We start from the raw sequence: 13,541 nt of genomic DNA on the forward strand, positions 1-13,541 counted from the left end.
GCTGAAAATAATCCATCTAGAAGAGAAGTCTTGTTGCAGAAATACACAAACCAAAAAGTAAGTAAAAAATAAGTGGTTAGCTGACATACACATATAAAGATATTTTTATAATCCATAAAGGTTCTTGAAAAGTTATCAGTTATCAAAAGTAAAGGAAATTTATGGCTTCATTTATTTACCAGATGAAGGACAAATAAATAAATGTAGTAAATCATTGCTTATTAATATAGCGAGTAAATGAATATTTTAGTCAGTAGTTGGTCATTAAATATAGTAGTCCCTTGCCAACTGTAGAATTGAGAACTGAATTTTATATTTGTATACCAAAATATTACAATATGCTTTTTTTCTTTTTATAAATACATGGTTCATTTTAATCTCTTTATGCAAAAAAACATAATTGTTCCTGCCTCCCATAAATCATGGGCATGGATATAGCGGTTAGTACAGAGTGAAGAGATTTGTTTGCACACCACCTTAATTATGCACTTTTCAGTATCATACAGTAGACTCAAATTATTCAAGGATGAATTATTTGGGATCTCTACAACCAGAGGAAGTCTACATCAAAACACATGGAATCCAATACAGATGTTATTTGTTTATATTTTTTAATGTTTCTGTAAATAAGACCCTTGAATTCTTAAATATCATCCCAACCTTTGCTGCATTTCTTTATTTCTCCATATTTCTTCAGCAGTACTTCATTGTTTTCCTTTAAAATACCCAGCCTGAGAGATAAATTGGAAATATGAAGTAGGACCGATTTAATAGTGACAGTTTGATATGTCATTGAAACATTTAGTCTAGTCATTGTTCTTCAATGCTGAGTTTAAGTCATAATCTGTGATCAAGAGTTGTTGGAAATATTATCTTTGAATGGTGTATAATCAGGAAATACAGCAGATTGCTTTGTATCATTAGTTTGAATCCTTGAGAAATGTTTGGTAAATGCTTGAGTGATTTAAAATTCATCAGATAAGGTGAACTCAGTATTCTGAAGATGTTCAAAAGTGAATCCATATTCTTCCTTAAGTTAATAAGATCTTCAGATTTTGTATCCAGGCTTGATCTGCAGATAAAAATGCAGGCCTTATTGAAAACAGTGGCAATATATTTTTACTTTTGGGATTTAGCAATATTAATTTCATTCAAGGTGTGATAACTTTGGACTGGAAGCATGGAATAAGTTGTGAGATGCAGAGACTTCAGTGCTTCCTGATGATGGCTTGTTTTGTTTTGCTCTTGGATGTGACACATGAGATTGGGAATCAGATACAGGCTTTGCTAATGTGATTCTGGCCATGTAGGGAAGTTTACAAATTTGAAGAGGCAGTATTTATTTTAATGTATGTTGCTGTGATTACTGTTGATTCCTCTTAGTTACATTGATCTAGTAAAGTATAGCTGAGGGCAGAAGTGGGTGGTAGCAGTTGTTTGCTTTTGATCAGAGAATGATTTATCTGACAGTCTGATCAGTATTCATTTGTTTTTTTGAAGAACTTGATTTGTGAATATTGGTAGGGATAGGTAAATTAACAGTTACATCATTTAATATATTAGTGCCTGTAAGAGATGAATTACAAGTCTCCAGAATTAAGGGAATCACTGATAATGTTGAATTTTCATTCAAGCAGAGAGGATTTGTTTTGTGAGTAAGTTCAGAGTCTGAGTTTCCAGTAAGTGGTTAATAATTGATGTTGCATTTTTAACTTGGGAATTGAGGACAGAAATTCCAACCTGTTGATCAGTTGGTGTTACTTTGATACAAACAATCTCAATGGTTAGTTCTACATTTCCATGGTTCTGTGTATTGGAGTCCTGGGAGATATCTGCATTTAGAGTATGTGAAGTTCTGACTAGGTGAGTTTCATTTAAAATTTTCTACACATGGTTACACTATGATCTAAGTAGTCAGTACACCAAAAATTCTCAAAACATTAACAACAGTACAAGATGCATTCAAATTATAAGGTCTCAAAACTGAATTTAAAAAGGAATAATCAAAGAATATTATTGAAACTGCTTTAAATGTGGTAGGAAATTAGCTTAGAATGTGGTCAGAAGATGGTAGTGTAATACAACATGGCACATTGATTGCAGTACTCCAAACAGGATAGTATGTTTGTAATACTTAAAATGGCAGTTTTTGATCAAGAATAACATGTAATTATCCAGTATTTGCATTTAAAGGGGAAACTACAATTGAAATTCATTGAGAAATCTCAGGAGTTTGTCTCAACAGTTTTATGGATGTGAAAAATGTGCATAGCTGGATGCGAAGGTTTCACGAGGGATGGGAGTCTTGCAATTAATGAAACTTATTCAACCAGGACCTCAAACCACTCGTTCTATGGTCAAAATCTGCTGGGTGGTGGAAATTGTTTTGAAGAAAGTTGTGGGTGATAGGAGATCAACAATGGATGAAGTTGCAACAGCTGTGGGAATTTCTGTTGTTTCTGTACATATCATTCTTCATGAAGATCTCAGAATGAGCAAGGTGTCAGCCAGATGAGTTCCATGGTAGCTTTCTCAGGAACAAAAAGTCATTCATGTCAAGTTGTGTGAAGCAGTGCTCACTTGAGATGCTTCAATGAATGGTTGTTTCTTCTCCTTGATTGTAACAAATGAGTGAAACAGATTCCATGTTTGTTCCTGAAACCAAGCATTAGTCTGCCCAATGGAAGCATGTTGAGTCATCACCACTATCCAAAAAAAAATTGTGTTGCTTAAGTACAGAGAAAATGATGGTTGCTGTTTTCTGAGATATTAAAGGAATAATCCTTATACATTATGATCCCGAGAACAGTACAGTGACAGGACTCATATGAAGAGATTTCAAAGAAAGTTTCTCCTAGTGTTTTAGAAGAAACATCCACACAGACTGAATTCCATTCAACTTCTCTATCCCATCATGATACTAAGCCGTGAAGTTTTTTTACAGAAAATAAAACTAAGGTTATTTACATCTTCCATATTGGCTGATCTTGCACCTAGTGGCTTTTTGGCTGTTTCCAGTGATGAAGGCTGCTCTTCATAGCAGAACTTTTCCTAGTCAACAAGTAGCTGCTTTGGCCATTCACCAATTGGCTAAACACTCCTCCAAATAAATCTTCAGTTTGGAATAAAAGGTGTGAAAAATGTGTTTATTTCTAGATTATGTTAAAAATTGACAAGTTTTATTTCTGTATCTTGTGTATTTTATGAGAAATAAATGTAATATGGAACCTTATAACTTGAATGTCATACTATCTTTAGAGCTCTTTTGACAATTTTATAGGCATTCTTACTTTGTATGAAGCTAGGTGGAATTGTTTCACTATTATTGAAAGTGAGTCACCAAATACATTTAACCCTGAGTTAGGAGCACAGGGTTGATTAAATCCCAGAAAATATTTCAGCAATTAATGCTCTTCATCTGCTCCATCCACACAACTGAAACTCCTAATAACTGTTTTTGAAAATGTTTTATTTGATTTCTGCACTGAAAAACTCCAGAAATCTTTGTTAATTATTGCACAATTATGAAAAAAAATTGTGAATTGGCATCTGTAACTTTAGGTTATTGAAAAAAGCTGGCTTTATGGCCACACACTTTCCTCCAATCAGTAATATTGTGGCTTTCTTAATGCTGAAGCATCATCTGGAATCAAACAGTTGCATGTACTTCACATTTTGTGCAGTGCTGAGTGTGCCAGTTACTGATAAGCTGGTATCCAATTGCAAGCATTCATTGAAGCACACTCAGTTTTTAAATTTGAATTTCACTCCTGGACAAGTTTAAAGGGAGTTTTAATTTCAAAAATTAATATAAAATTTGATATTTAATATTATTATAAATCATTAAAAAATTAATTAATGGATTTTTCACAGAAAAGAATGAAAATATGTATCATCAAATAAAGTGAAAAATTTTTAAACATTTTTTGCTGATTTTTCAAATGTAGATGCATGGGGTCTAAGTGACCCCATGTGATTAGAGGAAGAACAATCCTTCTCATACCTGGCTGGCAGATTAAGAATACAAAACACTAGTAAAATGTGTAACAGTAATTCCTTTTGGTAACCTTAGAATTTTAGATGAATCCTACCAGCAGTGGCAAACCTTTTCCAACCATGCATGCTAAAAATACAAGTTGAACAAAAATAACAGTTTTTATGTGCCATGAAAAAAATAAAATTAGTGAATAGTCTATCAATATTATGAAAAGGCAACAATATTTGAAATATCTAATGAGAATGTAGATGCTGCACCACATTGTGCACAATTATATTTATGGTTTTTACCGCTAGGTGCAGCTGATAGATAAAAAAAAAAAAATTGTCCTAAAATAAATACTTCTTTTATAAACTATTTTTGTAGTTGTTGAGTTTTAGGTACATCAGTAACTTAGGCCATATTGCACCATTGTATGTTCTCAGGTCAATTTGCAACTTGTGCAAGCTGAAAAACTCCGAATAACTCGCAGGGAAACCCTACCTCCTTTGCCTGAGATCAGCTAATGCCTCAATTGAAGAGGCACCCTTGAATTCGTCCAGTCATCAATGGGATTTGAACCCAGACTTCTCCAACCAGGTGGCAAGTGACAAAACCACTATACTGTCACAGAGGAATTTTTCCCTGCATGGTACACATAGGAAAATGTGCAGTCACTCGTACACCATTGGTTTACCATTGCTCTCTTAGGTCAATGTCTTGCCTACATCTGATGCATATCCTCCCCCTCCTCTAGTGTACTTCAGATTTGCTTACTTTTGTGTGTACATGTTATGGATAAGAATATATGGTAATGCTTTGAAATTTTGCACTCTTAAAAATAAAATTAGCTCCATAAATGGGTAAACAACTATTTTTCCCCAATAGGAAACTTTTGAATCATTGTTTGACATAAAGAAGCATGATGCCCTAGTAACAAGAGGTATGTTACATTTGGTTTTCACATAATTTGCATAAGATCTATGTTGAATTAGTTTGATAACATCAAGATAATTATCTATTCCAATAGTTTCATCACAACAATTACAAATGATTAATATGTGTGTGTTTACAATAGTATTGACTAAGCAGATGTCATTTCTACATGCAGAAAAAAAGTCAAGTGGTCTTTTCATGCCTCAACCTCCAGTGATAAGCACAATACGTGGGATCAATTTGAACATATGCTAATGTCAACAAGTATCTTCTATCTTCTCAACATTCAACCGATACATAGTACTTTACTAAGTACTATATATTCTAATATCTTTTGTTTGGGAGTTTTTATATTAAAGAAAAGAATTTATTATCTTAAAGCTTTGACAACAGCTTATATTTATTAATGATATTGATGAAGGTATATCTGGCTTAATGTCTAAGTTTGTAGGTGATACAAAGGTTGACAGGGTAAGCTGCTTCAACAAGAACTAAATAAATTAAGCAGATGGGCTGAGAAATAGCAGTTGAAGTTTAACATTGACAAATGCAAAGTACTACATGTGGGTAGCAGTAGTCCCAAATTAACAGACCATGTGTTTCTACACTCAAGGTAATGGAAAATGAAAAAGACCTGGTGGAAGGGTAATCGTGCAGTCAGGCATTAGCATTAGTAGAGGCACATGATGTAAGAAAGCAAGCTTATACAGCATCAGCCAAAAAAAAAAAAAAAAAAAAAACCCCTTCCCATTTCCCTGATCCATTCATTCCAATTGTTTGTCTAGTTCTGCCTTGAATTTATTTAAGTTATCAACTTCCACAACGACAGATGGAAGTTTGTTCCAGCAATCAACTACCTGCTGGCTAAAGGCAAACTTCCACACATCTATTCTACAACTGTCTTTCCTCAGTTTGATTGCCTCGGAGGTGCCTAGTCTCCAGAAGCTGCAATTTGCAGAAGAAGTTATCTGAGCAATGCAGCCAGGATAGCTCATGGACTTTTGTCTATGATATACAGAACTTTGCTAGAAGGGACAAGGAAGTGATTATCCTGTTGTATGAGGTAGTGGTTAGGTTGCATCTTAAGTACTGCATACAGGTTTGGAGGCCTAATTTTTAGGTAGATCTGCTGGATTGGGTGCAGAGAAGGGTAGTGAGATTGGTGAAGGGAATGAATGGGTGGTCTTACCAGAACAGGCTTCAGTTCTGCAAATTGCAACATCTGGGGGACTAGGCACCTGTGAAGTGATCCGATTGATCTATTTAAAGCTTTGAATGGATTGAGCAAGCTAAATGTTGATGGCATTCTTCCTCTTGCTCAGACTACATAGAAAGGGCATAAATTCAAATTGAGTAAGGATGGCTGCATGATAGATGTGCAGAAGTGGTTGATTGTTGGAACAAACTTCCATCTGCTGTTATGCAAGTGGGCAGTTTGAATAAATTCAAGCAGGAAGTACTAGACAAATTATTGGAGGGGTGGATAGATAATGTGGGAGTGTTTTTTTTTTTTTTTTTTTTTTGTCTGATACATTATAAGCTTGCTTTCTTGCATCATATACCATTACTACTGTTAATAATATATTAGAAAGGCCAAAACTTGCTGTCACAGACCTGAAATATCTGTTTTTTTCTAATACATCAGAAATATTTGGAATACTTCATTAGATTCTGGAGTGATCTCCTTGAACTGAAGAAGCAGTAATATCACCCCACTCCATAATGGAGGAGCTAAAGAGGTTATGAGCACCTGTAGACTGAGCTTTATTTCCTTAGGGGAAGGGAGCAAGATCATTATTCAAGATCAGAATCCTCAGCATGGATTCATGAGCAGGAAGTCCTAGTTGGACCAGTATTGTTAATTACTATTCTAAGATCATAAACAGTTGGATTCAAGAAATAATTTGACAACATATGCATGGATTTCAATCAAGCTTTTGATATTTTAAGGACAGGAGACATGGGGTATCATAAATAGGGTATCAGAGTGTAAGTGTAACAGCATAACAAATGGGATTCCTTAGGATCAGGATTAAGGAAGATTCAAAATGTTTCTTATATCTAATCTTCTTTAATTATATTATGGTTCTTTATATATTGTATTAAGAGAATGTTTGAAGAGGTGTTGGGTGTAGACTAATTCCTCTCCCCCAAAGGAGTATAAATATCATCAAAAAAACAAGGCTACATAACTATTCATATAAAGGTAAATTTTGAAAGGAATATTCATATGTTCTTTCTCAATTCCGTGAAGGGTTGCTTCACATAGTAGTGATTACTTTTCAGATTTTAGCAATGTAGCTGAAAATTAAAGGGACTGCCAGTCTGCAATTTACGTAATGGGTCTCCCCCGCACCCTTTGGCTTTGCCCTTTGAGGATTGAAAGGATTACTTAAGCTGCAGTTTATTCATTCAAGATGCATATGTTAAGATGGTTAACATTCTTTTGGCATGATGCCAACAGTACCGAGAGGGCCACTGTTATGTATGAGAGTCTTATTTGATGTAGGGCTTAACTGAGTTAGCATCGCTCTCCATAAAGTGTTCTAATGGGTACTTGATATTTTACAAAAATATTTAAAAGTATACATTTCAAATTTTAAAAAATATTTAAAATGAATTGTTCACAATAGACTTAAAATACAAGGTCACAAAAAGTAAACTATTTTGAATTATTTTTGCTGATTTTTAAAAGGGAACAAAGGAGCACATTGATGTATGGCATGCCCATCAGTAGGAGGCAATTTCCACACACAAATTTTAAATACACAATTTTTTTTTTTTTTAGCAATACAAACCCTGAAACTGATCTAAATTTTCTATTGACAGGAAGCTTTTTCCCTTACTTCTGCTGGTAGTGAAGTGGATATTTCAAGCAGATACCCACGGTGTACACTCTTCTATCTGGTTGTCTGCAAGGTTATGTAACTAATTATGCATTAGGTGTAGCAGAGTGGCAACAATGACATTCATCACTTACAGTATCTGATGAAGCATTATATGGCGTTAGGTTTTGAAAATCCATGGTGAAGTGATTTTCATCCTTTTGTTTTTGTCATCTGTAAACTCTTGCTTGCTTCAGCCCACATCAACTGGGTGCACTGCCTTAGAGTCTACGTGCTTCTTTACCATGAACATAATTCCCCACACCCAAAAATGTAATGAATATTATTTGTTTCCTGCAAAAAACTTGCATGTGATGAAAATTCTGCAGTCCTAAAACTAGTCCTCCCCCTCCCACCATTTGTTTTTGTGTTTAATTTGAATAAGCCTCATAGAAATTCATGACTAGCTGATTTTATTGCAGTTTCCTTTGGAATTATTTAAATACTGTTGTACTTTTTTTTGCAAAAATGTCATCTTTTCAGGTGAAAGGCGATTTACTCACAAGGCCCTCCAAGGTGCAATGATGATATACCTTTATAAAGATGAACCCCGCTTCAATCAGCCATATCATATTTTGTCACTTTTGATGGATATTGATTCTTTAATTACAAAATGGAGATGTAAGTACTTTATCTTATACTTATTAAATATGCAATACCTGTTTTGCAGAATATGTAAATAACTAGTACTTGCCCACAGTCTAATCAAGCATACATATAACTCTGTCAGGACAATGGCAGTATTTCTCATTATATTTGGAAAAAATTTAAAAAATGTATGAAGGCACATGATGCATATTCATTGTAATATAATGGCAAAGTTGTGCTTCCTTCAGTGATTTTGACCTTCCATTTCATCTGTTTATTTTTTACAAATTTATTTTACTGTATTACCAAAGTTTGTTTTTGTCTGTTTCATAGCTTTTCAGTTTACTATTATAATAGTCCTTCATTTTTTTGTTTCTTATTTTCTCATAGTTTAAGTTTCGGCATGGTATTCTCCTCCATATTTTAACATGTTTTCTTCTAACAGTTTTTTTTTTTTTCAATTGTATAAGAGCATCCAAAGTAATTTGCTTTCTCCCAAGCAGACCATGTCTGAAATTTCTCCTGTTATCTTTCTAGTCTATTTGTGAAGTGAGGGTTGAAATTTTGCCTTTAGGTTTGCACATGTTAGGAGTCTTTTTCTGTTTTCAGTTGCACACTTCTGCAAGACTCTTCACAGTTGTTCTTCCTGTTGTGAGTACCAGCTTTCATTTTATTTTGTTCTCTCTTTTTTTCTCATATTTTTAGTTAGGCTATTCAATTTACAGTGTGCCATGCTTTCAGGTAGCCATAGTACCTTATTAGCAATTATCCTGTTGCAGTTTGCAGCAACCTACATAGAAAAAAGTGTTAGATTGAATTGCTAATTCTTTGATTTCTGGTTATTATGTTGAAATGATTTTAGTTCACAATGATTGCTTTCACTTGTCAATTGAAATAAATACTCTGACATTAGTTTCCCAGAAATGAAATACAAAGTCAAAGATCAGGAAATTGAATAGTGGATGAAACATTTACCTCATATTCATCTCAATTTTAATGTTTGGCAAAGAAAAATTGAGCACAGAATCCATACTAATTGTTGACTTTTTATAATTTTTCTGAAACCAACATGCTTATTTTTAAATATGAAATTTTCAATGTACAAATACAATTAATAGTATAATCTTTATACTTTTTATTGTTCTTAAAAGGAAATTATCTGAAATAAAGTAATCAAAAAGTATTTTTATTTCTTTTGTAAATTTTATGAAGCTGTTTCATTTTATTTATATCACAGCTAAAACTTTCACTTTAATAACATTTATACTTCACAATATCTTATACAATCAAAATGCAACCTAGTTTTCAATACAATGACAAAGAAAAAAAATATTGTATTGCAAATAATTTTATGAAAAAATATAGAATTTAATTAAAACTGCTGCAGAATGAGCTGGAAATACTTCCATCTTGCTCATGTTGACATTCATTCACTGTTTGTAGCATGCATGATGCACCTCTATAAAGAATTTTGATATTCATTTCTGATGTCCCTTTGAATGCAAGGTCATATACAAAATAAACATCTTCGCATGTTATTCATTTGTACTGGCATAGTGTTTGGGGTCAGGTGCACATAGTATTGATTGTGTTGGGTTCTGTCTACTTGGCTGCTGTGTCCCTAGTCAGACCCTACATAGCCCACCACCATCATTTGGAGGTGAGCCAGGTGGTATATTCTCTGGCTAGTCTCCGCCAGGGTCACCTGAGCTTCCTGGACAGGGACTAAGTAAAAAAAAAAAACATAAGTGGGGTGATAGTTGAAGAGTTAGAGTTACAGTAGAGGGAAAGAAGGATGTGGAGAGAAGGCCTATTCCAGATGAGGAAGATAGGGAAGGAACAAGAGTTGGGTGATCCTGGTTTGGGAGGCCCATCCAGGCTAAGGGAAGGTAAAACATTTGCAGAGTTTGGCTACCCTCTAAAGAGGTGTGCCATTTTGGTGTAATCAGCACAGTATTGGGCACTCTCCCATAATAAGTATTCAGGGAGGCAAACCTAAGCTGGGAAGGAAATCCCACACCTTTATTGAGGGTGGCAACAGGACTAATCCCACATCAGATGAATGATGTCAGCAGTGCCTAACCTGCATGGTATGCAGGCAATACAACCCCAAAGGGTTTCAGTTCCTGCATCCTTGAGAGGTGCCAGCAAGTCATGGAAGTTACATCATTGGAAGCTCAAGCTAGTTAATTTGGCCTTGCTTGTTTATAGAAGTCCAATTGGAATAGGTTAGTTTCATATAAGACATACACACTATACTAAAATTTTATGCTGCTCCTTAAAGTACTTCTTTTACCTGTCTAAAAATATCTCATTCCATATTTATAATTATCTTAGTATATGTTATTGACTAATAGTCTGTGCAATAAATGGATAACCCTTATCCATTTATTGCACAGCATATTGTATATTTTTGTATTATATGAATTTGCTATTATAAATACATTTATAATAGCAAAGTAGATTACACTTTTGATTATTTGTTTTTCTGCATTGATATTTTATATTAAGGTTGGCTGATATAAATTATCTTCACTGTGCTAATTTGCACAAACTGTTTCAAAATTTGTGTAAGTGAAAATCAGTTTATATTTTTATTATTTTTGTATATCTACACACTAGGAGATGTGAAGAAATATTTTCAGTATTCATTAAGCATATCTAGCAGATTTTTTTTTTTTCAAATAACAGTTCGCACCATAGTATTGCAGTGTGAAATGTTTGTGACAAATGCCTATTGTCAATGGCAGTAATCATTATGTCAAGAAGGTTACACAGTGTCTGAGTGATATAATATCTCAAGAAAAATGGTGCAAAATCTTGGAGCAGCAGCTCAACTAAATGTAAACAGGTTGAAGAGCATGCCATACATTGAGAAAAGAGAAATGAGGTGCTGCACTGTTTTTAGCTGGTTGTTGTCCTGCAGGATGGAAAATGACATGGATCACATTCTATCAGAATGTTGTGTGCTGAAGCCACAATAGTTTAAAGCTGTCATCTGTAAACTATTGTCAATTTTGAATATTGTGGGTCTTCAAGTCATCACTGTCACTACTGTTTCTCTTTTTCCCCATCTCCTCTCCATCATCCCCACCCTATATTTTCCTAACCACTCCTCTCTATCCTCCTTTCCTTTCATCATTAGACTTTTCTGTTTCTTCCATTTTTATACTTTTTATTTTCAATTCTAGTAGTCCTTGCCATTTCCCTCCCTTTTCTTCAATAATAATAATGTATTTTATTTTATGCATCTTTTTAGTTTAATTCAGTTTATAGAATCCTTTCTCCATAGACAATTTCAATCTTAATTCCTAGCTTATAACACTTTCCTTATTTCAGTATAATTCTTAGCTTCCAGACTCTTTCAGGTAGTCATAATTTTGCTGTTCTTTTCCGTTTAATTCGTTTTCAGTTGCATTATTTTTTTGAAAATGTTTTGCTTTAGTGACATCTAATTTTTCTGTATTGTCTCCTATCTTGTTCAGTCACATGTATGATTATAATGTAGGTATTATTCTCCCCTTCCATCCCTCTTAAACAATCAAAAATTCTAGAATTGATTCTTTTTCAATTCCTACTATTAGTTCACACTCTCCCTATATATATTTATATATCTTGTTCAAATTTTCAATCGTTAATAAAATATTTTTATTCATCCACTCAAGTTCAAATAAATTTTTTTAAACTTGTAGTGGATGACACTTGATGTTAATACAGTTTTTTCAAATATTAATTCATTAATTAAATTTAATTAATTAATTTTAGTTTTATATGGGATAAAAAAATTTCTCTTATATAAGATATTTAGCAGGATATAAATTTAGGAATAAATACCGTCAGTGGCGAAGCGTGTAGATCGCTGGAAAAAAAATTTCTTTTTCAGATTCTTTTTTTCATTCTGGGTCAAGGAGGAAACAAAATGGAAAATGAAACATGTGTGAATAAAAATAATAGTCCAACACCATATATAGAAAGGAAAATGGAAAATTGCAAGGAAATTCGCTTTCTATTTTGCCACTTAATATTGTGATTCTGTCATATGTATATACATATTTATATTAATTGTAATTATTTAATAAAATAACTAAAATAAAATTTCTTTGTTGACCTAAGTAGGAAATGACTTTAAAAAATTTTTTTTTATATTACTTGTTTATTGTGTGGTTGGTAAATTGCTCATAAATATAATTACTATTCTTTTTTGAATGCTTTCTGTTAACACTGAGTCTAGTATTAGTAGAGGCATATGATGCAAGAAAGCAAGCTTATACAGCATCAGCTGAGGCGGGGGTGATCCCCGTTTCGCCAATCCATCACCCGCTGGCTAATGGCAAATTGCCACACATCTATTCTACAACTGTCTTTCCTCAAATTGATTTATGCCCACTCAGGTGTGTAATCTGAGCAAGAGGAAGGATCCCATTAGCATTCAGCTTGCTCGAATCATTCAAGGCCCTTATACACCTGTCACATCACCTCGCAGGTCTCCAGAACTTAAGCTCTTTCTGGGTAAGAGCAACCCATTGTTCCCCCTCACCAATCATTTTGTCCTTTCTATACTCGTTCCAGCAGCTCTACATCCTTCCTCGGCGCCCCCGTATCCAGGTGGGAAGGAGCAGCAGTGCGTAGCACACGCTTCTTGATTAGACCGGGGTTCGAGCCCGTCACCACCAAATACAGAGGATGCGGAAAGGTCAGGGAATGACCACCGCATATTTCCGGAGCAATATGGCCTTAGTTGCTAATGCTCCTAAAAACCAAATAAAAACAACAACATCCTTCCTAAAATGAGGACTCCAGAGCTGTATGCAGTACTCATGGTGTGGCCTGACCATTGCCTTATACAAAGGGATAATCAACTCCTTATCCCTGCTAGCAAAATTCCTGTATATCATTGACAAGACCCCATGAACTGTTCTGGCTGCCTGTCTGCACTGCACAGAAAACTTCATATCTGACTGCACAATTACCCCAGGTCTTTTTCATTCTCCACTATCCTGATGTAGTACCAGACAGCTTGGTACATTACTCTGGGTTTACTGCTACCCCAGAGTAATGTACCAGAGTATGCAGTACTTTGCATTTGTCAATGTTAAACTTCAGTTGCCACTGCTCAGCCCATATGCCCAGCTTTTCTAGATCCTGTTGCAGTAGCA

General features: G+C 34.3%; 1 protein-coding gene across 1 annotated transcript in view; it reads left to right on the forward strand.

The window, feature by feature from the left end:
- Nucleotides 1-13,541, forward strand: part of v (Tryptophan 2,3-dioxygenase vermilion) — a 143,838-nt gene that overhangs the window by 116,215 nt on the left and 14,082 nt on the right. The window contains exons 10-12 of the mRNA XM_090380792.1: nt 1-57; nt 4,865-4,919; nt 8,281-8,418. Coding sequence (XP_090236918.1) covers nt 1-57; nt 4,865-4,919; nt 8,281-8,418 — 250 coding nt within the window. The remainder of the gene's footprint in view (nt 58-4,864; nt 4,920-8,280; nt 8,419-13,541) is intronic.

This window comes from Mastigoproctus giganteus, chromosome 9 (assembly GCF_048544385.1).
Source record: "Mastigoproctus giganteus isolate SK-2022 chromosome 9, ASM4854438v1, whole genome shotgun sequence".
NCBI lineage: Eukaryota > Metazoa > Arthropoda > Arachnida > Uropygi > Thelyphonidae > Mastigoproctus > Mastigoproctus giganteus.